General features: G+C 47.2%; 1 protein-coding gene across 2 annotated transcripts in view; it reads right to left on the bottom strand.

Moving 5' to 3' along the window:
- Positions 1–7,280: 7,280 nt before the first annotated feature.
- Positions 7,281–27,494, bottom strand: part of ATP8A2 (ATPase phospholipid transporting 8A2) — a 651,836-nt gene continuing 631,622 nt past the window's right edge. For both annotated transcript variants that reach the window (XM_030922372.1, XM_030922373.1), the window contains 2 exons: positions 20,704–20,795; positions 7,281–13,187 (listed from right to left, as the gene is read on the bottom strand). In XM_030922372.1, the coding sequence (XP_030778232.1) occupies positions 13,090–13,187; positions 20,704–20,795 (190 nt within the window). In that variant the 3' untranslated portion in view covers positions 7,281–13,089. The remainder of the gene's footprint in view (positions 13,188–20,703; positions 20,796–27,494) is intronic.

The following is a 27,494-nucleotide window of genomic DNA, read 5'->3' as shown; positions in this document are numbered from 1 at the left end:
GTCTACTTCTACTACTGAAATAGTGGAGAGTTGGCTAGGTCCACTATAGGATGGCAAAACTGAGTAGGTAGCCTTCATAACGAGGAGAAAAGAAATTGGCTTACCTGCTACCTGTAGCGTTACCCTGGGCTCGGCGAGGGTGACCGGGGTCTCTGAGTGTGGGCACCGTCAGTCGTCGTCCAGGTGTAGGAGCTGGAAGGAGCCTTCCGACCCTCGAGGAGAGGCACCACGTTGAGGTGCAATGCCTGCCCTGCTGGCGGGGCAATCAGACTTCCAGTGTCCTTCCTGTTGGCAGGTTGGGCACGGCGTGGTAGTTGGGTGAGGATTTGGACACCTTTTTGCCAAATGCCCAGTTGTGCCACACTTAAAGCATGGGCCAGACGGAGTGGCCACCTTGGCCTGGGGACACTGGTTTGCCCAGTGTCCTGGGTCTCTGCATTTATAGTAGGAGCCCTTAGGAGACTTGCCCTGTGTCTTCCCTGCCGGCAGAGTGGGCAACGCTGGTTGGAGGGCAGCCACTAAAGCTTGCGCCTGAAGCGCAGCCCTTCTTTTCTCCTTGTCTAGCTCTGCGGCCTCAGCTGCTTCTTCTCTGGAGTTAAAAACTTTGAAGGCTAATTTTTACTAGGTCCTGTATGGGAGTCTGAGGCCTATCTTCAACCTTTTTAGCTTTTTTCAGGAAATAAAATAGGAGGCTAGGACAGCTGCCCTGGCTGGGGAAGTGAGGTCTAGCCAGGTAAATTGGGCCAGTGCCTCTGTAAGGCGATTTAGGAAGGAAGCCGGGTTCTCATCTGGGTGTTGGATAATTTCCCTTAATTTATCAAAATTTACCACTTTGTTAGAGGCTGCCTGCATACCGGCCAAGAAACATTGAATCATAATGTCCCTCCTATGGCGGCCAGGCTGCTGTGGTTGGTAGTCCCAGTCTGGTTCTATGGACGGGACAGCCATCTCTCCTAACTGGACAGTGGTGTTGGTTAAATGCCATTGATCTGCATGTTGCCTGGCGGCTGCGAGAATGCACTCTCTTTCCTCTTGGTTAAGGGAGGAGGACAAAATGACCTGTAAGTCATGCCAGGTTAGATCATATGCCTGACAAAGGTACCTAAATTTTTTGGAATATTGCGTGGGGTTGGCTGAGATATCGCCAAGGTGTTGTTCAATTTTGGAGAGATCAGCCAAGGAAAAAGGGACATGGACTCTAGCCCTTCGGCTCCGGCGACCTCTCGGAGGGGGCCAGTAGATTGGTAGGGGAGGCAGGGTTAGGTTGGTTAGTGGAAGGCTGATTTGTAAGGTTTGGTATAGTAGTCTTTGAACGGGTATGGGCTGCAATGGGAGAGGTGAGAGGAGTGGCTGCTGAGGGAGGAGTGTCTAGAGGGGCGGTGGGAAGTGCATAGGGAGGGGTAAGGGGAGTGGCTGAGGGAGGGGCGTCGGGAGGGGTGGTGGGAGGTCCATAGGGAGCGGAGGGGTTGGAAGGTCAGGAGGGAGGTCGCCCGCCATCGGCCCCATCTGAAATGGAGGTGGAGTCCTCCTCAGTTGCTGAGGTGGGGGCCGAGGGCCGGGTTTTTGCTAACAAGACCTGGGCCATTGAACATTGGGCGCACAGGTCCGGGCGAGAGCGCAAGTCCTAAAAGCCTTGGACATAATTGATTTCTGACCACTTTCCTAGCCTTTGGCAGAAATTAGACAAATCAAGTACAATATTATAGTCAAGGGTTCCTTCTGGTGGCCATTGAGACTGATTATCTAACTTGTATTGCGGCCATGCCACCGTGGAGAGGAAAATTAGTCGCTTTCGTTTAAGATCTTGTTCTAATTGTAAAGTTTTGAGATTGGCCAGAAGACACCCTAAATGGATGTCTCTTGATATTTTGGATTGGGGATTTCCTATTGCCTTCCTCTCACGGTAGGCGGCAGCTGAACTCTATCTGGCTCCAAAGCGTCCTTTGGAGCCACCAGAGACCAGGAGGCTCCTGGAGCCAGAATGCAGAATACCTCCAGGCGGACGTCTTCATCCTGGATGGGTCTCCCGTGGATTGGAATGGAGGGTCCTTTGGGCAGACGTCTCCACCTTTGGGAACCTCCTTGTGGGTCACCTGGTGACCAAAGAAAAAGCCTTGGGCCTGCGCAGGACTTCTGGCCAAGGAGTATGAGAGGGAGGCAAGAGGTACTCACCTCTAGGAGACTTGGAGGTGTGGAAAGCGACGTCTAGGTCCTGGTCTGTCCGTGGCATGGAAAGAGGAGGCTCCTCGGACCTTGGGGGGGCCTTGAGGAGGGGTCTCCTCCCGGGTCTCGGCACCACCTGTCTTAATTTAATTTAATGTAACTTAATTTAGGAGAGCTAAGTAATTAAACATGAGGCCAAAGTACATAAGAAAGCCGCAGCCCTTTATTGCAAACATGCACACACTCTCGGGCGAGGTTCTCTGGTCCTCAGGTGTGGGGGTGGCCAGGGAAGTCGTGCCAGCACTCTCGGGTGAGGTTCTCCGGTCCACGAATGCGGGGGCTGAAGAAGTCACGCTGGCTCCTGCGGACTTTTATGTATTGATACTGGAAGGGGGAGGGCAGTGGGTGGGATAAGGGCGTGATAGGGGCATCTCCATAGGCATGGCCGGGTAAGTTTTGATCTCTTCCGATTGACGTCACTGGTGCATGCTCGGTTGATCTGCATCTTCCCAGGCGCGGGCTGCATTTTCCCGTGCGCGGGAAAGTTGGTGAGGAAGAACCCGGAAGCAACATGGATTGTGCCTTCTTGTTCACCTTCCTCCATCTTGTCCTTTGTCCCTCACCCAAACATAAACTATCCACTAGGAGCCACAGGATCTATAGCCCTAGCACCAGGCCTTGGAGCCTATGCTTACATTACCACCTACACTGTAGGACATGATATCACATTACATTTTCCTTTACTGTCTGTTTCTCCCACTAGAATGTAAGCTCCATGAGGGCAGGGACTTTGGCTGGTTGGCCATTCTCTCTCCAGTGTCTGGAAGTCAGCTTGTATTCACATGAATACATGCACGGAAGATGGCAGAGGCCCCAAAGCTGAAGCTCCCTCGGATGGTGAGATTCCAGATTGCTAACAAGTCCGGCCTCCCCTGCTCTAAATGCAAGGCCCAGTGCTCCCCCACCTCTGCCCATAGTTGAGGCTTCTCCTTGGGAGCAGAAGCCTCAGCAATTTTAGCAGAAAACGCCCTGGTTCTCAGACAAACATCCAACTGGCTGTTCAGCTGGGACTGAAAGAGCCCAAAGCATTTTCCCTTTAGAACACACAGTTTCCAGAGAATGGGTTATCTCTTGTCTCCTAAAACAAGACGTGGGTTAAGCCCTTAGTCCGTGGCACTGTTGGAGCTGCTTTGTCAAATTCTCAAAGTTAAAAGTGAATTTTTTTCTTTTGTATTCCTGTACAGTGGTTTACTTCATTTTTTCCCATAGAACTATCAGGTACGCATGCATGTGTATACTCACGCACACAATTGCAAACGCATCCTGTCTGTCTGAACAGTTCTCCCTCACTCACAAGGACAGGTGCTTCTGTGGAGCACCCCTTAGCTCTCCGCTCTGCATTACAGGGGGGTTTTCATCATATAAATCGGGAAGTAGGATTGCATGAAGACATTTTCCAGCTAACGTATTAAATACATTGCTTGGAGGCAGTTTCTTGAATAAGGGCCTCCCAACCTCATTCTCTGCAACCACATGCAATTTATATGTAATATTGAAACAAATTCAAGAGCTTTTCCTGCAGCCATTTTTGTAAGTAATTTGCAGGCAGCTCCTCTTAAGGACACTGGCAAAGGAAAAAAGAGCTTAACAGTTTTGTTTGTGGCTAGTGGGCTGTGGGCTGTTCTCTTTCAGCTCTTAACAGCTAGTCATACCTTCCACTTAAGGCCACTCGGGAAGCAACAGCGACAAGTGACAACCATCTGGCCTCCCAGTCACAGGGCAAGATGTGTTAGGTTGGCATAAGAGCCCCCCCCCCCCTTTTTTTTTTGAGATGGAGTCTTGCTCTGTCACCCAGGCTGCAGTGCAGTAGTGCGATTTCAGCTCACTGCAACCTCCACCTCCCAGGTTCAAACGATTCTTCTGCCTCAGTTTCCTGAGTAGTTGGGACTACAGGCATGTGCCACCACACCTGGATAATTTTTGTATTTTTAGTAGAAACAGGGTTTCACCATATTGGCCAAGCTGGTCTCGAACTCCTAACCTCGTGATCCGCCTGCCTCGGCCTCCCAAAGTGCTGAGATTATAGGCGTGAGCCACTTCGCCCTGCCAGGCATAAGAGCTTTTTAATCGTACATCACAGTTTTAAAAGTTGGGGCAAGGTCGGGTGCGGTGGCTTATGCCTATAATCTCAGCAGTTTGGGAGGCTGAGGTGGGTGGATCACGAGGTCAGGAGTTTGAGACCAGCCTGGCCAACATGGCAAAACCCCGTCTCTACTAAATATACAAAAATTAGCTGGGTGCAGTGGTGGTGCCTGTAGTTCCAGCTACTCGGGAAGCTGAGGCAGGAGAATCGCTTGAACTCAGGAGGCAAAGGCTGCAGTGAGCAGAGATGGCCCCACTGCACTCCAGCCTGGACGACAGAGTGAGACTCCATTTCAGAAAAAAAAAAAAAAAAAAAAAAAAAAAAAAAAAAACTGGGGGAAAATCAGGAAGAAAGTTTTCTCAGCAATTAATTTAGAATATTTTAAATCAAAACCCATTTTTTTAGAGTAGAGGAGAGAGTACCAGTAGCATTACATTTTGTCAACTATCTAGTAACAGTGATATAGAAACTCCCAGGGCAGACATGCAAATCCAAGGTTGAGGCTAGTGCAGTTGCTTTAGAGATTACCTGTGCACCCTTTCTTCAAAAAGCCATTGCTCTGGAATCTTAAGTCAACAACAGTTCACTGTAGAGAAGGACGAACAGCTGAAGACAGAGCTCTGAGACCAACCCTCAGGAATTTTAAATCATCTTATGTGCATGGCCTACTTTTAATAAGTGAAAGTTTAATGCTTTTGAGGTGGACCAGATGTGTTTGGTGCTTGTAGCTTTAGTAGGTGGAAGGGTTTTATTTTTGTCCCCCTTTGGTAATCAAGTCCCAGAGCCTCATCTGTAGCCCCAGTTAACATTAACTGCTCGGGCCGGGCGCAGTGGCTCACGCCTGTAATCCCAGCACTTTGGGAGGCCGAGGCGGGCGGATCACAAGGTCAGGAGATCGAGACCACAGTGAAACCCCGTCTCTACTAAAAATACAAAAAATTAGCCGGGCGCGGCGGCGGGCGCCTGTAGTACCAGCTACTCGGGAGGCTGAGGCAGGAGAATGGCGTGAGCCCAGGAGGCAGAGCTTCCAGTGAGCTGAGATCGCGCCACTGCACTCCAGCCTGGGCGGCAGAGTGCGACTTCATCTCAAAAAAAACACAAAACATTAACTGCTTGGCATTCCAACCAGAGCTGGAAAGTTCCCTCAAAAGACTCACATGTGGGACAGAATGAGGTGGAAGATATCAGAGGCAGAGCAGCCCCACCTCACATGCCCTGTTGCTCTGCCATACACCCAGGGGTGTCTGATCTTTTGGCTTACCTGGGCCACACTGGAAGAATTGTCATGGGCTACACATAAAATACAGTAACACTGGCCAGGTGCGGTGGCTCACTCCTGTAATCCCAGTACTTTGGGAGGCCGAGGTGGGTGGATTACTTAAGGCCAGGAGTTCAAGACCAGCATGGCCAACATGGTGAAATCCTGTCTCTACTAAAAATACAAAAAATTAGCTGGGTGTGGTGGCGGACGCCTGCAATCCCAGCAACTCAGGAGGCTGAGGCAGGAGAGGCACTTGAACCCGGGAGGCAGAGGTTGCAGTAAGCCGAGATCGTGCCACTGCACTCCAGCCTGGGCGACAAGAGCGAAACTCTGTGTCAAAAAAAAAAGAAAAAATTCATACTGTTTTAAGAAAGTTTATGAATTTGTGTTGGACCACATTCAAAGCTGTCCTGGCTGCAGGTTGGACAAGTTTGCTATACACTTTAACCCCTCACATTACATATGTCTCTTCCATAATACACATTTTGAAAATAGTAGCAGAAGCTGAATGATTTTTCAAAGTATCCTGAGACTTTTTCGGAGGACATCATTACAACGAACATTGCTTTAGGCAGAAAGGTTAGGGTCTGCAAACTGTTTTCAGCTGATAAGGGCCTCGCAATGGTTTGAATTTATTCTGCTGAGAACCAGTGAAGAATGACATTTCAGGAAAACCATTGCAGCTGCAAAGGCAGATTTTGTAAAGATATGAACAAGAAATGGCAAAGGTTGGAATTTAACACTTCGCTGTTGATTGTATTAAATCATTTTTATTTTTTCACCATTGGGGGAAAAAAAGGCCTGGCCAATGTAGAGCAGGAGATGAAAGCCCTTCTCTGGTGAGCTCTAAACTGCAGAACTCTCTGCCTGCAAGTGAGGCCTCCCGTGTCCTTGCCATGCCTGGGACACCGTCACTGAGGTCAGGACTGCCCTGGGCTGGTCAAATCCAGGTCTGATAGGAACTGGACCATCTGGGAGGAATCAAAGTCCGCTATGGAAAATTGCTATAAATTCAGAGTGCAATTAAGAAGTCTTTTGGGAACCAGGCTCAAGCCCCTACAGAGGAACTGTCATCTAACAGGCTGTCTTTCATCCCCAGGTCACACCCTGCTGGGGAAGTATAGAGCTACCCAAACAAAGCCAGGCAAGGGGCCAACATCGGGGCCCCCCAGCTTCCTCCCACCTTACCCCAGGTGCAAGGAGGCTGCCTTGGCTGAGGCATCACAGAGAACCTGGAGGCAATGGATATTTACCTGAATGCAACTCCTTGTACCTAGAGAGAAAGGGCAGGGGTGTCTTTCCTCTTTTTAAAGTAAGAATGTTATGATTTCCTGCTTGCCAGTTGAATTTGAGCTGCCTCCCTCTCAGTTTGTTGCCAACTGAGATGAATTAGAGGGAAGTAAGTCATGGAGGAAGGAGGTCTTGTAAGCACCATTCTTTCTTTTGAGCGACTGAATCCAAACTCAGTGTGGCCCCCTGGACTCTCTTCTAGAAAAGGGGGCCTTGCCTCAGAGAAAACAGCACATGTTCATCTGCAACTCAGACTCTCCTGTGCTCCTGCCAGGGAACACTGTTGCCTGGGCCTCGGCTCTCCGGGTGTATGTGTCCCTGAGCCTGCACCTGCTGACAAACCTGTGTTACAGGCCGCAGTCCCTGTGGCAGTAAATGCTTATTAGTGGAAAAGAAAATTCCAAAATAAAACAGTCCAATCACTTACTTTAACAAAAAATTTATTTGAAACAGGTTTACACAGACATACACCAGTCAACAGGATTGATCAAAGCCACAAATCACTACATTCTCCCAAAACTTCTAAAAATACAAGTAGATGCCCTTCATTTATTCACTCCAGGAGGGAACCCAGTGCACTATAATGTGCTGCTGTAATTTAACAACCAGAGGACATTAATAGGACGTGAAAACGGTAACACTTCTAGAGGGAGGGAACAAAAAACCCCACACACCACAGAAGCGCTCACCACTCTGCTGGGAGCCAATTAAACATGCCCCCACCGCCCCGCTTCCCTCTGCATAACCAGATTAAAACCTCCCCGTCGCAAACAATATTTAAGCAGTCCAGGCACAGATGTGACAGCAGACAGGAGAGCACATGGCTTTGCTCGCATGAGAACGAGGCCACAAAGATGATGCATTTGAACGACAGTTCAGTGACCTGCAGCCCCATCCTGCAGCTGGCCCTGCTGCGGCTGCCTGCATGGCCCTCGAGAGGGAGGCTCAGAGAGAAGCGGCATTGCATAGGCCTGAACTTGGCCATCTTGGGCAACGGGGGAGAGTGGGGCAGGAGAGGAGGGTGAGTTTCAGTACTGACATTGATTTCATCCATGAAAACCCAAAACTCTTTACTGTGCAGGGAAAGAGAGAAACTCCATGACAGGGCAGGTTTCCTTTTTTTGTTTTTTGTTTTTTTTTTTTTTGGTGGTGTTTATTGATTCAGCTATAAACCATATATCAGGCTATCTCTAGGAATGCAACAGACTCCAATCCCACTGGAAGTGAGTTCACAGCCTGCTCTCTGGGCTCTCTCCCTCTTTCCGGCCTTTTTCACACGGAAGAGCTTACCTATAAAAGGCTCTTGATAAGCTCTCTTGACCCCCAAGTTTCCTGGGCAGGGTTATTTGGATAGTGCTATTACTCCAACTTTCTTCTTCCTCTTTCTGTCATAAATCAAAGCTACCTGACACTTTGCGCCTGACTTTTAAAACAAACAGGTCTCCTTTCTTTCTTCAGCCAGGTCACAAGAACTGCCTATGGGCTAATCTTGAGAGCATGTTTTTCTTGGTCTGAGGCCTGGGAGAAAGAGCAGGGTGGATATCTCAAAGGCAACTAGAGCCAGAGATTGTCACTTGAAAATGCGCCAGCCTGGGTGTAAAAAGAATCCCTCTTTTGTCTCTCCTAGGTCGGGAGAGCCGAGGTGTCCCTCAGAGGTTAACACTGGATTATACAAGGGGTACGGCGCGGGGGAGCTCGTCCTTCATTTCTGCTCCCATTTGTTTGTGGCTTCTGCCCGTTAAGATTTATGCTGGCTCAATGCCCTTTTCTCCTCACCCAGCGTTACATCCCGGATTCACAAATCACTCATAGCCAACAAATTAAGAGAGCTTTAAACAGAACATTAGTTACAGACTGGGCATTAAGTGAACATCAGGTAAGGTGAGGGGGAATGCACTGATGGACAACTTGGGAGACTGAGAAAAAATAAATAAATGAAGGGGACAACACATTGAGCATGCTGGTCTGTTCCTTTCAAAGATACCTAATGATGTCATTATGGGGGTCTTGGGCCCTCACCTCTGAAACCCATCCAAAACCCTTCTAATAGTCCTTCTTGGCCTTTGAGATGGAAAAATGGCTAGAATGAGGTTAAATAATCTCCCCCAAGGCTATTATGAGGCGGTTAACTGCCTTGAGCCAATGAAGAACCAACAAACCCAACTGATGTAGATTTTCTTTTTCTGAAGGGAGGGGGTTTTAACTGTCCCCATCGTTATTACACACGTCCGTGTAAACATTTACAGGAAGAAAGCATTTCTTGAGTGTAACAGGGGACGCCATGTTTTGACTCGACCTGATAAACTCATTTCTTTGCCAAGTTATTATTTCAGGCTCTGCTCAGCCACCATTTCCCTGTTCACATTTTTTTATGGATCCCAGGAGATAAAGGCTACATTTCAAATGCTGAAGTTAAATCACTCCTTGAATTACTTTGAGACGATGACCCTGGGCAGTAACTCAAACCCTGGCTGAAAAGTGTGCAGTCTTTTCACACATTCAAAACTAAAGACCACCTTATCCTATAGCAGAGTTTTGCAAACATTCAATTCAGCTATAGTCTAAGACATAAATCCCTTGGAACAGAAGTACCTGATAAAAATGCTTTATGGTTCCAAACAACAAGATTAAAGGTCATTATTATAACAAATGGAAATTACAGACGACAGCTTTCTTTTCACAAAATTCAACCTTAAAGCCTGCAATATTTACTTATATATGCATTATAAGACATTAGTTACCTAGACTCACTTTTCCCCCCATTTTTCACCGCTTCTTGACAAGTTATTACTGATTTTCACAGCCAGCTCCCCATAGTGAGACAGACCTGAAGCCTTGTCAAGGGAAAGAAAATGTCAACAGAATTCTCAGCTGAGCTCTCCCAAAGCCCAGGTTCACTTCTCAGGATATTCCTCTGCAAGTGTTAAAGAAACAGCACTCCTTGCTCCAAAGCATGTTTTGTACGGTGTACTGAACCAAAAGAGTTACCTTGTTTTTATCTTCATGTGCGCATGTGTGTTGGGAGGTGGGCGGACATAACCCTGGTCAAGCAGCCTGGAATATTCTGCATTGAGGCAGGACAGACACATCAGCTCCACTCCTAAACTATGAGCGAGCCCGTTCTGATCAGCACAGAGTATTAATCCAGACGACCCTGCTCTCCTGATACGTGTTTTCCACAGCTACCCTTGCTGGCACGTGTCCGTGTGCAGTGGAAACCCAGAACTAAGCCCAGAGCATAACTGGTCTCTTCCTTTTGCAGGGTCATCCAGGACGAGAGAGACTCAACACAGGACTGGGCTGTGTACAGCAGTAGACCAAGGGTTGGCCTAAGTGGATTCTGCCAGTTTAGCTCAATCCAGAGTCAGGCCCTGGAGCACTGAGTGTGACCTGCCAGCCTGTGAGTCAGTGTGTGGCAGAGTGACAAGCCCCATGTGGCATTTTCGCTGAGCTGACAGCCAGCGTATGCAACCTAGTCCAGTCCACCCTGCCCCAGGGAAGGGGTTGTGTGTGACACTCTGACCTCAATTTGAAGACAGGACAAATGACACAGCCCCTGAGTTGGCCCTGGCTAAACATTATATATCACATGCAGTGACAGCTGCTCCTCCTAGAAACCCAATTGAGTCATTTGGCTGTAAGAATGCTCAACCACATGAGAGGATAGAAAGTAACGTCTTCTCATGTTTTCTTCTGTGTGCACCCGTCATCATTGCAAAGATTGTTTAGTTTACTTCTCAAGAGAATAGGAAAATACACCTGTATATTTAAATCCCAGAAAATATGAACTCTAATGTAAGAAATAAAAACAAAAACCCCAAACACAAACACACAAATTCATAATTCTGATTTGCAAGGCTTCAAGTTCAAGACAGAGCTAACTGTTTGACAAAGAATTGAATTTCTAATCCACTCTTTCCAAATAGGCTTATTTCCCAAATAAAACAAAATATTAATAGTTACGATGCCTAATGCGCATTCAATTCCAGTTTTCGTTTCTCCTCTGTGTTTTGGCCATCACCTTTCTGGGTGTGCAAAAAAAAAAAAACCATACACCTTGGTTTGTCGTGTTCGTCATAGGCACATTTTGTGTTACAGTTCCTGCATGACAATCCTTCAGTCTTGCTGGGTACTCCAGTATTTAAAAATGTTTTATGCACCTTGGGGAGAAAGGAATGGCTCTTTTGGGAGCCTCACCTGTGAATTGCATTGTTCTGCTGCCCCTCAGGCCCTCTCTGCATCCTGGTTACCTCCTAAGTGAGGATTCGTTTTCTTAGTCAATGCAAATCACGTTTTAAATGATTTCCATGCCCAGTAAGTTGTAGATTTCTGAAAATAAAGGGTTAGGAAGCAAAGTGCACTAATGTGCTATTTCCTCATTTAGCATAATCATCCCCACAGGGTTTACTCATCCTCTGACTCTAGAGCTAAGAGTGGCAGGTGTGCTCCTTCGCTGCACAGGCATGTTATCAATTCATTCATTTCCCAACAGTGAAAATCCAAAACGTGCTCTGAACTCCCATTTTCACCAGTAACAGTTGCCCAGAAGTATTTAGGCCATCCAAAAATCTGGCTTGGCAACCAGAGCAGAGAACAGGGCTCCAGGCAGGTTGTTTAGTAAGGGCTCCAGATGCTCACATTCATGCCTGAAGGCATCTAGGTTTGGTTAAGATTTAGAGTGTGGGACTCTGCAGTTGGGAAAATCAGTGATTCAGCACTTCACTTCCTTGTCTCAGAATTCAGGATATGCCGTATTCTGATGTGTACCTGTGTCTAACACTGATGGGATACAGAAAGGAAACCATGTCGGTGTATTTAAAAAAAGTGCTTCCCTGAAATGTTTGGAATTCTTTTCAATTAAAACTGCGTGTGAAGCTCTTGTTTAAGCTCTCATACACACTGGGCTGATCATGACAACTGTCTGGGTCTCAGGGTTTATTTCAGAGTTTCTACTGCGGAGATCTGGTGGCGATTCCTCTGTGTCCTCCTCTCAGTGTCTTCCGCGCCCTTACTTCTCCTTCTGAGGACTTCTGTGGTCGTCTTGTTCTCCCCGTTCAATGTCCTATATTCTTGCATCTGGGTTTACTCATCCTCTGACTCTAGAGCTAAGAGTGACAGGTGTGTTCCTTCGCTGCACGGGCATGTTATAAATTCATTCATTTCCCAACAGTGAAAGTCCAAACTGTGCTCTGAAAGAAGCGTGGGTTCTAATGTAAGTGGATGCCAAAGACCCAGCAGTCTGGATGTTGGGAAGGGAGTATTCAGAGCCTGACCACGGCTGGGAGTGCTGAAGGGGTTCTACCACCACTCTGACCTGTGGGGTGGCCCCATGTCAGACAGAGGCAGAGACATTTAGAATATATGCGGAAAGGCTATGCTTCTTTTCTTTCTTTACAGAACAAAAAGGACGGTGGAAGAAGGAATTTTTCGCATCTGTTTCTGAGTCTGCAGTGGAACAAGGAAAGGCGCAGGTTTGGGTTGGCTGCCCACCAGCCACCATGCACTGAGCGCCATGGCCAGCCATGCAGCAGGTGTGGGGGTGAGGGACGCCTGGACACGGCAGCGGGACTGGGCCGAGTGCACCTGGAGAGGGTGCGGAAGACTCTGCCAGGGCATCAGTTGGTTTGCCCTGCTGGAAATGTGGCTAAGAGGTTCAAATAAATCTTCTCAGGTTGACCACCCCGATATAGAATTTTGTGATTTCACTGCAATCAAGAAGTTTATGCCAACTTTACACAAACAAAACAGGAATCAAAGCAGGAGAGCAACCTGCCTACAGTGAAGTCTGCAATGTGGCCCGTTGGACATAATCTGTGAGTTAACCAAACAGGAAGCAAGTGTGCCCTGCTCCAATTACACAAGATGGGCTTCTCACGCAACATAAAACTTTCCCTTTCTCCCAGGACAACTAGTACTGATGTTTAAATACTGGTGAAACATAATGTTTTTAATTTCACACCTCACGGAGCACAGTTGACTGCTTCATAACGACGTAAACAAAAGTTAGGCTAAGCACTGCAGACAAGTTGGGAGGGCAAAGATAGCTTCCCCTGCGGTCTACACTCCAGGTTTGCGAGGGAATATGTCACTAACAAACTGCTTGGCTAAGGCCACAGAAATGTGTTTTCTGGTGTTTTGGCTGCTGACGCCAGTCTTTTCTGACAAAGATGTGTTAACACTGGGTGCAACAAACTGAATCTCTTTCCTAAGATCAGTCAGGAAAATTTATGTCTTATTTCTTCCTGGATTTCTTTTTGGTAGTGTCATAAGCACGGATGACTTCTTCCTGACTAACAGCTCCGTGTTCTTCTTGAGAAAAAGCATACCCATCTGAAAGGGAAGCACACAGGAGGAACTGGTTAAGAGGAGAATTGGGGGGGCACACTTGGTTTCAATACGCTGCTTTTTTGGCAGCGTGCGGGTGAGTGGCGTGCGACACCTGGCCTCCTTAGCCTTGGATAGTTGGAGGCTTGAGATGAAGAAACCTGTGGCCACAGAGGGGCCGTGGCCGTGGGCAGGCTGACTGGGGTCCCATGATGCTGGGATGGGAATGGCTCTGAGGGTAGGTTTCCTATTTCTAGGGGGCTGCGGCTGAGCTCAGTGTGGGAATCGTATACAGTGGGTCGTTGGTCCCCGTCTCCACTTTCCCACTGCCAATTAAGAGGAAATACTCCTGTCTGCCTGACGCTGCGGGAGAGCCGGCTAATTTATGAAGCTGAAAACATGCCAGGGAAAACACACACAACACTAATAGTGCAAGCTGGCAAAATGCACGTGATGCCTGGGGCCTTCCTGTTTATTTATTTATTTATTTGAGACACAATATTGCTCCATTGCCCAGGCTGGAGTGCAGCGGCGCGATCCTGGCTCACTGCAGCCTCCGCCTCCAGGGTTCAAGCAATTCTCCTGCTTCAGCCTCTTGAGTAGCTAGGGCTACAGGCATGCACCACCATGCCCAGCTATTTTTTTGTATTTTTAGTAGAGACGAGATTTCACCATGTTGGTCAGGCTGGTCTCGAACTCCTGACCTCAAGCAATCTGCCCACCTTGGCCTCCCAAGGTGCTGAGATTATAGGCGTGAGCCACCGTGCCCAGCCCTGTTTTTAAATCAAGACTGATCTGGACTGGTAATAAGTAATCAAAGTAGGGTTGTTTTTGTGTAAATAAAGAAAAAGGTCACACAATAAAGTCAAAAGGAATTTAGTGATTGACTGGACCTGTCACCACAGGAAGACTGGATCTTACACAATCAGTTCATATACTACTAATAAAATAAATAGTAGCCAAGACTCATTAAATGCCATGTGTCTAAGACACTGCTCTGTAACATATAGCTCATTTAATCCTCCCAGAAACCCTATGAGATAGGTGATTATATTCCTCCCACTTCACAGATGGGAAAACTGAGGCACAGAGATTTTTGTGACCTGGTCAAGGTCACAGGCCTCATGCGTGGCAGAGCTGAGAAGCAAACCCAGGATCCACACTCTATGGCCGAGAAACGGCTTTAGTGTTCACAAGCCCAGAGTGGGGCTTTGCTGCCAACTGGCCCTTCCCACAGAAAGACATGTATAAGGCCCGCTCTCCGTAGGCTAACCCTTGTGTGTCAGGGGTCTGGAAAAGTCCCACAGCTCAATTAGACATTCTGGCCAAAAGACAACACAATCAAAACCTGACAATCTTGACTTCCATCCATGTATGCTTACAACTTATCAGGGGAGCTGTGAATTCATTGTCATACTCTTTAAAAGGAGAAAAGAAGTCGGAAAGTGTGCCAATGTATCAGTTCCTGGACTGCCTGCTAATTTCCTCAGACATCTGGCTTAAAAAGGAAATTTCTAGAGTATCAAGACGTACAGTAACAAGACAGAAGAGTCCTCGTGGGATGGAGAAGAGGAGGAGATTTCAAAGGAAGACATTCAGGCTGTTTTCTTACTCTGTGTTTCCCATAACTGAGAGTCCCAGTCCAGGGCTGGCTTCCCGGCTCTTCCAGACAGCATGCCTTCCAGCCACTGCCTGAGAATCCCAAGGGCTCAGGGGGGTTATCCGGGGAGGCAAGGGCTTGTCTGCAGAGGTGGCCTGAGAGTTGACTAAGGACATGGGCTGAGCAGCAGAGAGGAGGGCCCAGACCAGTGAGGCCATGGGAGGAAGAGACAGTAGGTGGGAGAGAAGGTGATGCAAGCTGAGCCAGGTGAACAGAACAGAGGAATCTTCCACAGGGGGCTTTTGTCTACTTGCTCACCTCCATTTCTAACAAAACAAAACCTACAAACCAAAAATTCCCACCACGTGGTAGCTACAGTGAAGCAGCTCCCAGACCAGTGTGAGCCCCCAGATAGCTGGGAACAGGAGCAGGTGGGTCCCTGAGCCTGAAGGCAGCACCAGCCGGGAGGGGAGCTCCCTTGGGGGCGAACATGCTTGTTCCAGCCTTGGGCCCACACCTAGCGCACTTGAACTTCCTGACCAGGTGGCTGTGCTTTCATACTCAGGGCTTTAGAGTCTTCACATGATCTGCTTCCAAGCACTGAAGAGCAAATGCCACCACTCCTGTTCTCCTAAGAGCTTTTGGATTTTCACCAAGTTGCTTAATCAGAAATCAGCAGGGACAAGGAAACCTCCATTGCCCAGCTTTGGAGGAGCTGCCCCAGCCTCCTGCCTCCCTCTGGCACCGTGTGGCACACACACTCTCATCCCAAATCCTGTACAAGCAGGTCCTTGTAAAGTATTTTTACTGCAGCCCAAGAGGAGATGTCTTTCCTTGGGATGTTTCAAAGCAAAGTCTAGCAAATAACACTGTCTCATCTGCTCCAGTAACAAGGCTATGTACTGTGGTCAACTTGGACAATTTCCATTCTCCAGTTCTTTAATAAGGAACATTTCTAGTACGCATCTGATGTCTTCCTGAGGGGCTGGCAGAACAGCAGCTGCAATGGCAGCGTCACCACCGGCTCCACAGCTGCTGCATCATCCCAAGGGCTGCTCCTCAGTCCTACTGAAGTGGTTCTGAGTAAGGAACAGTCACCCCAAAGAATTGGACATACTCTTTATAAACTCTTCTAGTGGCAGGCTGAGGACTACTGAGCTCTCCACCCTGAAGACGTCTTTCTCCACTTGCTTGTTTTTATCTTAGATTCTGGGGGCCCCAAGTGGCTGCAGCATGGGGTCGGGGTTGTGGCCAGGAAACAAAGGGTGGTTCTAGTCCTTGCTTGCTGCTACTTGTCCATGTGACTTTGGGCTCTTTAAGCTCCCTGGGTCTTGGTGTACTTTTCTGTAAATTAAATGGCCTGGACCAGGCAAGGCGCAAGTTCTCTCAAGCTCCAATCCTCTCTATGGGCTCCAGGACATGTTCATGGCCCATCACACCCAGGCTGCAGGATCCTCTCCCTCTGTCAGTACTAGTTCGCACTGCACCGACATGGAGGCCTCCACCTCCATGCCAGAAAAGAAAGGGTTGGTGTTTGGTGTCAACAGTCTGTCCAAAAAGAACAATTAACTACGTATTATATCTCTTTTGGCCTGCTTTTTTCTCCTGGTTGTGGGGAACTCATGGAGACATAAAAATAAATTTGGGAGTGTCCTTCTGGGAAAGGTATCTTAGCCTTTGGAATAGTCTACTTCCTGTTTAAATGGAAGGTGCAAAAGCTTTCTTCTTTTATTTATCTTGTTTTCCATAACATGCCTGTGTCTACTGGAAACCCAACTCCGGGGGTTTCTTCAGCTCATAACTCTGTCACTTCTTCTGTGTGCATTAGTGCTGCAGTCACAAGGGCCTCCCACGGGATTGCAGAGGGATAATTCGGCCCCCCGGGGGTGGGAAGGGTTCCGAGGTTTTCCTCTGAAGAGACAGGCAGAGAAGAGTTCCCCCTCCTGTTGTAAACCTCCCAGGGTAAGTAGAGCACCCCGAGGTCTGTGCTAAATGTCTCCCACTATCCTCCCTAGTTCCCATTGTTTGCACCTACCACCACATTTCCAGCATGTTGTATGCTAAGACTTTCTTAACCTTAACCAAGAATGAAAGTGGAGTCTACAATTCAAGAGTGAAAGGAGGATGGCCTGGTGGGTTTATCTTGGGAGAGGGAATCCTCCCAGGTTCAGATAAAACATTTTCCTCTTAGAAAACAGGCCTGGTGGGAGTTAAGAGCTGTCACGGGAGGAGTTTTACTGGAAAACCAGACACCATCACCCCTCAACCATCCCTGCCTGTCCAGCCTCCGTCCCACCTGAGGAAGATACAGACCTGCTCCCAGCTCTGCCTACTGAACCGTTAACTGCCATTTGCATCCAAACAGGAAGCTCAGAGGAAGCCTCCAGGTCTTTGTATCCCCCACTTTCACTCATCCTTCAGGAAGTCCAAGCAGCCAGAAAAGTCCTGATGGGGGCCTGGAGGGAGCTCTCATGGACCCAACTTTCCCTGGCTGGCTTCCTAAAGCATCTGCTTTCTAAATAGCCACAGCCAGAATGGAGGATGGAATCGTGTAGGTGAAAGGAGGTGGGAAGATAGATGGATTTCTTAGCTGTTTTGTCTTCTCTGGGTAGAACATTTGGTAAAATCCATAAAACCATGTCATTTTTTTTTTTCATTATTTTGGAATAAAACTCCCCTTAAGTAGCATTCCTTTGAATCTGCGCTCTGATAGCATCTTAATGAAAATAGCAGTTTCCTGTCTGGAAAGATTCCTAATGGCCATAGAAATGAGAAGACCATGGGGACAATGAGGAAATCAGACTCTGCAGGAAATGCTGATTACAAATATTGTATGTTGGTGGCTCACAGGAACTAAAATACTACCAAGATTAGAGTTTTTCCTGCCAGTTTCCTGGACAGACCCAGGGGGAACATAAAAGGCTGAGATCTGCTATATGCCCGTCCTGCACCCCAGGACCGGCTCTGACCACCCGATGATCTTCTCCGGCTGTTAGTGACAGAAATGTCCTAAGTTATCCATCAGGTTCTGGTACTAGTCACTGAGTGCTTAAAAAATTGGTGTGATTTTGGAAGCCTTCTTATTTCTTATATTTATTCAGTAGATTTTTTTTGGCCTTCCAAATATTGACTTAAGAAAAGCATTTAGTAGTTGTCTTAAGACATTTATGACTCTCCCATAAAAATTCTCATTCGGTCTTTGATCACAATATATATCTCGTGTATATTCTGTCTATGGTTATTTTGAAACATTCATCAGAGAGGCAACACGGCTCCACAGAACAGACCCTGTAGAGTTCTGGGAACCTGTATGTGTTGTCTCTGTGTCTGGCATACAGAAGGTGCTTTACACCTACTGTCATGAAGACTCACAAGGACTGTGGAAGATGTTTATCATTAAAATTCTTTTTCTTCCATAGGAGAAAATAAAAATTTAGAGAAATTAAGTTTCTCAAAATTATTCAGCTAATGACAGAAAAATAATACCCAACATTTATTGGACTCTATATTGCCTTTACTGTTCTAGGCACTTTATGATCTCATTTAATCCTCCTAATTGAAACTGACCCAATAGTCCCACAGACAGTTTTTTTTTTTTTCTTTTTTCTAACATAGAAACGACCTTTCTGGTCTTAAAGCTTGACACTTAATATTTGTTTTATCTGAGTTCCTTCCTCGGTAAGGACCCCCAGGCCTCTCAAAAAGTAGCAAAGATCTGAAACTCACCCAATGATCTCATGCAGACAATGAAGATGCTAAGCCCCTCATTAATCTTGATTGCTTCCTTACCCATCCTGACTCCTGTTTTCTTACACATTGCTAACATTTCTTCCTTGCTATATAAACCCCTAATTTTAGTCCGTGAGGGAGATGGATTTGAGACTAATCCGCCACCTCCTTGGCTATAGCACCAGATAAAGTCTTCTTCCTTGGCAATAACTGTTGCCTCAGGGATTGGCTTTCTGTGCAGCTGTGGGTGGCAGGATCTACACCGAACCTCTAGCGTCCAGTAAGTTCTCATATTACCCAACTTTACAGATGCAGAAGCAGACATTAAGTAAATTGCCCAAAGTCACAAAAAAGTAGGGAGGCAGGGACAGGAACCCAGGCAGCCCATCTCCAGAGGGCTGCCCTACAGTTAGCACTCCTGTCCCATCAAACCTCTTGACTTGACCTCTCTTTTGGGCCAGAGTCTGAGGCTGCAATCCAGACCTCATGGCATGCCACTGAGCAATGCTGGGCCAACCACTTTCTGACCTGAGCCTCTGCTTTGTCTCTTTGGGGTGGCATTAGCCACCTCCCAGGGCAGTGGAGCATTAAAGGACAGAAGCACATCAGTCCCCTTCTTCCCATACGATATTCCACATGGCAAAGTGAGGACAGGGAGTAGATCACTGAAAAGCAATGATATTCTGTCTCCCTCCTTCTCTCTCCATTGAGAAAATCTGCCAATACCTGTTGACAGGCGGAGCTCAACTGAACACAGATCCTTCACTGCCTATACTGTGTGAACAATGATTCTTCACGTTCAGAAACCTGTCTCCTTCCTTCCCTCCCTCCCTCCCTCCCTCTCTCTCTTTCTTTCTTTGAGATGGAGTTTCACTCTTGTTGCCCAGGCTGGAGTGCAATGGCATGATCTTGCCTAGCTACAACCCCCGCTTCCTGGGTTCAAGTGATTCTCCTGCCTCAGCCTCCCAAGTAGCTGGGATTACAGACGTGCGCCACCACGCCCGGCTAATTTGTATTTTTAATAGAGATGAGGTTTCACCATGTTGGTCAGGCTGGTCTCGAACTCCCGACCTCAAGTGATTCACCCACCTCGGCCTCCCAAAGTGCTAGGATTACAGGCCTGAGCCACCGCGTCCGGCCCAACTCATCTTTTTCTACCAGTTTCCCTCTAAACTCCTAGGGAAGGGAAAGGGAAGCAGGGAGTAGGTATGGGAGGAAAAGCTGGCATGTGCACATGATGGGGGTGGAGAGGGGCTGGGGAAGGCTGCAGGACCCAGAGAGGCAGGGCTGGGTTGGCCTTGGCCCTGGGGAAGGTGGCCTGGATCTGCCTCAGCTGGGATCTGATGACTGGATTGCTAAAAACAAGCCCATGAGCTCCCCCGCGCCCGCCGAGCTCCAAAGTCGGAGGCAGGGGAGAGGGGATGTTTCCCAGCCTCCCACTCTCCTCTGGAATCTGGAGGTGGGGGCGGGGGTGGCAGGGGGACGTCAGCCTTAGACGTGGGGCAGCCTTCCTGGGAGAAGCGTGATGTTTTTCCCCAATGATGGTCATTGTTTCAATCAATATGGCAATACTACACAAAACAGTTCATATTGCTAGCTTTAGGGGCAACAGTTTAAAGGTCATACTGCTTCAACCTTAAAAAAGTCCTCTTGGGAGGCTGATGGAAGGATCATAACCTCATCAGGATTTTAAGTTTAATGATTTTAAGTTTAATGATTTTAAGTTTAATGATTTTAAGTTTAAGGATTTTGTGGTCCCAGGGAATTACCTATACTCAAGCTGCACGTTTCTGGGGCCAAATACACATGTTGCAGTTCCACTTCCAAATGCGCGCCCCGCCCGCAACCCCCATCAGCACCCACCCAGCCCCCCATCAGCACCCACTCCAACTCCCCATCAGCCCCCGCCCTCCACCGACACCCACTCCCCATCAGCCCCCGCCCTCCACCGACACCCACTCCCCATCAGCCCCCGCCCTCCACCGACACCCACTCCCCATCAGCCCCCGCCCTCCACCGACACCCACTCCCCATCAGCCCCCGCCCTCCACCGACACCCACTCCCCATCAGCCCCCGCCCTCCACCGACACCCACTCCCCATCAGCCCCCGCCCTCCACCGACACCCACTCCCCATCAGCCCCCGCCCTCCACCGACACCCACTCCCCATCAGCCCCCGCCCGCCGTACTCACGCGGGACGCCCTGCTGCAGGGAGCTGCCCCGGAACAGCGTCGGGGGCGTCTTCCGGCCCAGCCTCTTGATCAGGCGGTCGCGCTCGTTCAGCCTGCGGATAAAGCAAGCGCGTCAGTCTCGAGTCACCTGAACACTCGGGTTGTACAAGGAGACAGACAGAAGGGGGTGGGGTGAGGTGGGGGATCACCTCCCCACGTCGGGTAAGGCTTGCTGCTTCACCAGCTGCCCGTGATTTCCAGCACATGCCATCTGGGCGCCTCGCTGCTGGCTCCCTGTTGTGGAAAACGCCGTTTCCAGTCCCTCCCGCAGCCAGCGCCTCCTCCTCGCTGAAGTGTGCCTGGGCCCGGTCCATACCCGCGGGACCCTGGGCTTTTCAGGACACTTCTGCAAGGAGAGGCCTGTTTCCGGGTAAAGGTCTCAGCGCTCACTCCTGCCTGCAGCCCCCTGCCTGCACGTGGTGAGAGCCCCGCGGAGGCCTCAGGACCCCAGCCACAGCCCAGTTTCGTTCTGCAGAACTTGATTATTTTGAACCCCAATGAAAAGTCAAGGCGAGTTTTCTAAAACAGACGCCTAAGGAGCAGTCCCTGCCTTACCTGAACCTGTTCCCTGCAAGGTTGCCACTGCTGTGAAGAAATGTGGAACTGCTGGGGAGCTTGGCTATTTCTATTCTAATTTTTAAGAAGCTGGGGTCTCACTGTTGTCCAGACTGGAGTGCAGTGGCACAATCACAGCTCACTGCAGCCTCGAACTCCCGGGCTCAAGCAATTCTCCCACCTCAGCCTCTTGAGTAGCTGGGACTCCAGGTGTGCGTCACCACACCTGGCTAATTGTAAACATTTTTTGTATAGACAGGGCCTTGCTTTGCTGCCCAAGCTGGTCTCAAACTCCTGGCTTTAAGTGACCCTCCGGCCTCAGCCTCCCAAAGTGCTAGGATTACAGATGTGTGCCACCATGCCCAGTCTGTTTATTTCTATAAACCCAAAGGGACTGCTTGAAAACCGCCCAGGCAGGTCAAAGTGCTTTGATTTTTACTATCAGGCTGTCATTTCACTTGTCATTTTGGGAGTTTGCCAGTGACCTAGAGGCATCATAGATTATGGGCTGAATGTCCCCTCTAAATTCACATGTTGAAGTCATTACCCCTAGTACCTCAGAATGGGACTGTATTTGGAAACAGGGCCTTTAAAGTGGTAATTAAGGTAAAATGACGTCATCAGGGCAGGCCCTAATCCAGCATGGGTGCTGTCCTAATAAGAGGAGATGAGGACACAGGCACCCACGGAGGGAAGACCACAGAACACACAGCCACATGTAAGCCAAGGAGAGCGCTTGCACAAGAAACCAATCTGTAGATAGCTCGAGTTTGGACTTCCAGCCTCCAGACTGTGACACACTCAATGTCTGCTGTTTAAGCCACGTAGCCTATGGCACTTCATTGTGGCAGCCCAGGCAGACAAATATAGCCCCCATCGCGTTTGTGGGAATGTGAGGACATACAGACTTGTAGAAGAAGCTGCAGGTGCTGGAATCCCATGTACCCCCCTGCCCCGACTATTGGTGAGTCTGGAGCCTGAGGAGGCCCCTCCCATGACTGCAGACCCCTAGCTCCCCCAGGGCCATCGAAAGAGGAGGGGGACCCTGGCTGTTCTTCACAGTTCTTTGAGCTGAAGCTCATTTTCAATTTCCAAGAGAGAGCATTTTTCTGAGTGCCTTGGTTGAAATAACAATGTTTAATTCATCACCAATTAAGGGCCAGCCTCAGCTAGCTAAGCTTGGTAAAACGTCTCATGGCTGAGGAAGAAAAATACTCTCTCCCTCCTTTCACACTGGTCCTCCCTCCCCTCTCCTCTTTCTTCTATGGGCCAAGTTAATCTCACTGGGTCCGGCTGAGCAATTGCCCTGGATGGCACGGATGTGCAGACACAGGAGAAGTGAGCCCATGGCACCTGTCTCTCTGTGTAGCTGCCATCACCGACTGTTCGCAGCTCCCTGTGCTGCCTGGTTTCAAAATGTGGCAGGTATAAAGAAGGACGTGTCCTCCCTGTCCAACACGTTCCCAGCACTGGCCACGACTCCTGCACAAAATGAAGGGTACTGTGTGCAGAGGGGGCTCCTCCCCCTGCCTGGCCCCAAGGTAGCCTCACCAGCCAGTCCCCACATGGGGACATAACGGGCACCCGATACATCACTTCCTCAGAAGCTGAGGACCATGCAGGACTAGCTCTGCCCCCATACCCCGGACCACAGGGACGTGCCCCCTGAACCACGCTGGCCGTCCCATAAGCTTCTCCTCATAATGGGTCTTATGAGAATGTCACAGATCCTCAGGAATGGGAGGGACCATTGAAATGACACACGTTGGTTTCTCACCAGGCAGGTGAGAAAACAGACTCAGCTGCGTCAAATAACTTGACAAAGGTCAGATGGGGCTTCGCTGGCAGGGCTCCCGTGCTGGCAGATGCCGCCTAGAATGGTGAACACTTTTCTCTCTCTTCTTTTTGTATAATGATTTTTTTTTCTTTTTGTTTTTTGAGACAGAGTCTTGCTGTGTCGCCCAGGCTGGAGTGCAGTGGCGCAATCTCGGCTCACTGAAGCCTCTGCCTATCAGGTTCAAGCGATTCTCCTGCCTCAGCCTCTCCAGTAGCTGGGATTACAGGTACGTGCCAGCATGCCTGGCTAATTTTTGCATTTTTAGTAGAGATGGCGTTTTGCCATGTTGGCCAGGCTGGTCTTGAACTCCTGACCTCAGGTGATCCACCCACCTCAGCCTCCCAAAGTGCTGGGATTACAGGCGTGAGCCACTGCGCTCAGCCTATAATGAAATATTATTTAAAAATGTGACCTCTTGCTTCAGAGGAACCTACTCTGTGCCACATCCCTTCCTCCACACACAGTGAGGGGTCCACAGCCAAGGAGGTACCTCCTCCCATGGCCCAGGCCTGCCGTCCACCATCTCAGTTATTTGGAACCCTAGAAGTCCCAGGCCTGCATCCAAGGCTAACTTGACTTCATCCTGAGCTCCATCCCCCTAAAAGTAGACCATACAGCCAGTGTGCACGCCCCAGGCCTGTGGGGGTGGCCAAGGGGTGTTTTTTGCATGGGGGTGTGAACAGAACCTGGATGCGTGGGCTGGGATGTCCACCACACCATACGTGTGCAGATGCCCTCAGTGCAGGCAGAAGCAAAGACAGGGTGTCCAGGGAGTGAGCTCTTTCCCACACTGCCTTGCTCTGGCTGAGGCCTTCAAATAAGCCAGGAATCAGGAAGCGCACCAGACTTTATGAAGGTGTCATCACGAAGGGACAGAATTCTGTGCTAGCTTGATTTGTAACTTTCGCATATTTGTGCGTGGTTCAAGGTCTCCATGGGTACTGTTACACTGAGTCCTGCAAATGTCAGGAGCAGGCCTAACTATGATAACTACTTCAGATTTTAATAAAATAATAAAGTCTCAAATGTAAATTCCTTATACTCCCCATTCTTCTCCCTTCTATAAAAAAGAAATAACTTTCCAGTCTACATTTTATACTGTTGCTTCATAGATACGTATGGGTAGTTAATATCTAATTATATTTAAAAATATGTATAAATGGTGTCATTTCTTTTATGCTTCCTGTTTATCATGTTTTTTGCTTTTTTTTTTTTTTTGGTTTAGAGGAATACTTTATTATTTATTTCAGTGGTCACCCTTATATTTCTAGCCGTCATATCTGACAAGGTCAAAAGTTAGAAAATAATTTAACCCCCTTCTTGAATAATGCAAACACTTTAGAACACACAACTCTGATTTTCCCATCTCTTCTTGTCTTCAGCACTGAAGCTTACTCAGGTTGCCATTTTTTGCAGGGAATCTGTCTTTTCCTTCTGGTTGCTTTTACAATAATTCCCTATGTCTTTGATGGGCTACAGTTTCATGACAATATTTAGTATGACTGGTTATAGGTTTTTTTTTTTTTTTTTTTGAGACGGAGTCTCGCTCTGTCGCCTGGGCTGGAGTGCAGTGGCCAGATCTCAGCTCACTACAAGCTCCGCCCCCCGGGTTCACGCCATTCTCCTGCCTCACCCTCCCGAGTAGCTGGGACTACAGGCGCCCGCCACCTCGCCTGGCTAGTTTTTTGTATTTTTTAGTAGAGACAGGGTTTCACCGTGTTAGCCAGGAATAGGTTTGTTTTTATATCCTGTTCAGTTGCTCAGCTCTGGAAAGCTACAACAGCTTGAACGTTTGTGGATCTTCACTTACAGAAAACACTGAGATTCCTGCCTCCCCTCCATTCTCTATTTTACTTTCTCCTGGAGCTTCTATCTACAGTATCTCCATATCAATCTCATTCTATCTTCCACATCCCTAAATCGCTTCCATGTTTTTCATTCCCCTTCTCCCTTCAGTTTTATCTAAACTACCTTAAAAATTTCCAATATGTTTTAATTTAAATCACTGGACTTTTCATGTCTATATGTTTTATTTTTCTTCCAAATCCACCTGTTCTTACATACTACCCTTCTCTTGCTTTTTAATTTCTGTATCTTCTTTCATCACTATTTTATAGAATCTTTCAGACTTTCCTTGCAATTCCAGCTATTGGGAAGCTAATTTGCCTATCCTCAGTACAGAAGGACTTTCTCCTTCATTGTGGTTCATTTCCTGTGTGTGCTCTAGTTCTTCGGAATGAGTTTTCTTTTGCCTCTGTTAGGGCCATATGGGTTCCATCAATTTGTATATTAATATAGAAACCCCGTCTCTACTAAAAATACAAAGCAATTAGCTAGGCGTGGTGGCGGGCACCTGTAGTCCCAGCTACTTGTGAGGCTGAGGCAGGAGAATGGCGTGAACTCGGGAGGCGGAGCTTGTAGTGAGCCGAGATGGTGCCACTGCACTCCAGCCTGGGCCATCTAAAATAAATAAATAAATAAATAAAAAACTATAAAACACTGCTGAAAAAATTAAAGACATCCCAAATAAATTGAAAAATACCCTGTGTTAAGACAGCAATACTAATCGAAGTGTTTTACAGATTCAGTGTAACTCCTATCAAAATCCCTTTTTTTTTTTTTTTTTTTTGCAGAGATAGAAAAGCTGATCTTAAGATTCACATGGAATTATAAGGGACCCAAAATAACCAAAATAATCTTGAAAAAAGAACAAAGCTATAGAACTTACACATACCTATTTCAAAACTTATTGCTAAACTACAATAATAAAAATAGCATGGCACTTACAAATCAAGAGAATATAATTGAGAGTCCAGAAATAAACCCATACATCAATGGTCAATTAATTTTTGACAAGGATGTGAAGACCATTCAATAATAAAAGAATAATCTCTCCAGTAAATGGTGCTGGGACAACTGGATTTCTACATGCTAAACAATGGAATTGGGCCCTTCCCACCACATACAAAATTAACTTAAAATGGATCAAAGATATAAATATATTTGAAACAAATGAAAATGGAAACACAGCATATCTAAACTTATGGGTTGCAGCAAAAGCAATCCTAAGAGGGGAACTTATAGAAATAAATGTCTATAGCAAAAGAGAAGAAAGGTTTCAAATAAACAACCTAATGTTACACTTTGAGGAACTACAAAAGGAAGAACAAACTAAGCCTAAAGTTGGCAGAAGGAAGGAAACAAAAAAGATCAGAGTGAAATAAATGAAACAGAGACTACAAAAACAATGGAAAATATCAGTGAAACTAAAAGTAGGTTTTTTTCAAAGATGAAATCTACAAACTCCTAGCTAGACTGACTAGGAAAAAAAGGGGAGACTCAAAGTGAGAATTGAAAGGTGAGACACTATAACAGATAATCACAGAAATGTAAAGGGTAATTAGACATTACTACAAACAATCATATGGCAACAAATTGGATAATCTAGAAGAAATGATAAGTTCCTAGACACAACCTATCACAACTGACCAATAGCAAGGAAGGAGATTGGATCTCTAGTAAAAAATCTCCCATCAAAGAAAAGGCCAAGACCTGATAGCTGCTCTTCTGAATTCTACCAAACACTTAAAGAACTAATGCCAATTACCAAACTTTCCAAAATACTGAAGTGGAAGGGATACTTCCAAACCCATTTTACAAAGTCAGCATTACCCTGACACCAAAGCCAGACAAGGACATCACAAGAAAAAAACTTACAGTCATCCCTGATGACTATAGATACAAAAGTCCTCAACAAAATATTAGCAAACTGAACTCAACAACACATTGAAACTATCATTCATCATGGTCATGTGGGATTTGTGCCTGGGATGCAAGCATGGTTTCATATACACAAATATATAAACACACCACATTAACAAAATAAAATATAAAAACAATGTGATCATCTCAACAGATGCAGAAAAACCATTCGACACCTCTTCATGATAAAACTCAACAGATTAGGTATAGAAGGAATATATCTCAACACAATAAAATATGACAAAACCCATAGCTAACATCATACTCAATGGTGAAAAGTTGAAAGCTTTTCCTCTAAGATTAGAAACAAGACAAGGATGCCCACTCTTGCCAATTCTTTTCAACATAGAACTGAAAGTCCCAGCCTGAGTCGTTAGGCAAGAGGGTAAAAAAAAGTATTCTGATAGGAAAGGAAAAAGCAAAATTATCTGTTTGTTGGTACACATAATCTTATGTTTAGAAAATCCTAAAGACTCCACCAAAAAACTGTTTAGAACTAATAAATTTAGTAAGGTTGCAGGATACAAGATCAACATACAGAAATGGGTAGTGTTTTTATATATTAATAATGAACTATCCAAAAATGAAATTAAGAAAG

This window comes from Rhinopithecus roxellana, chromosome 18, assembly GCF_007565055.1.
Source record: "Rhinopithecus roxellana isolate Shanxi Qingling chromosome 18, ASM756505v1, whole genome shotgun sequence".
NCBI lineage: Eukaryota > Metazoa > Chordata > Mammalia > Primates > Cercopithecidae > Rhinopithecus > Rhinopithecus roxellana.
The sequence above is the reverse complement of the archived record's forward strand: the minus strand, read 5'-3'. Positions and strand labels throughout refer to the sequence as shown.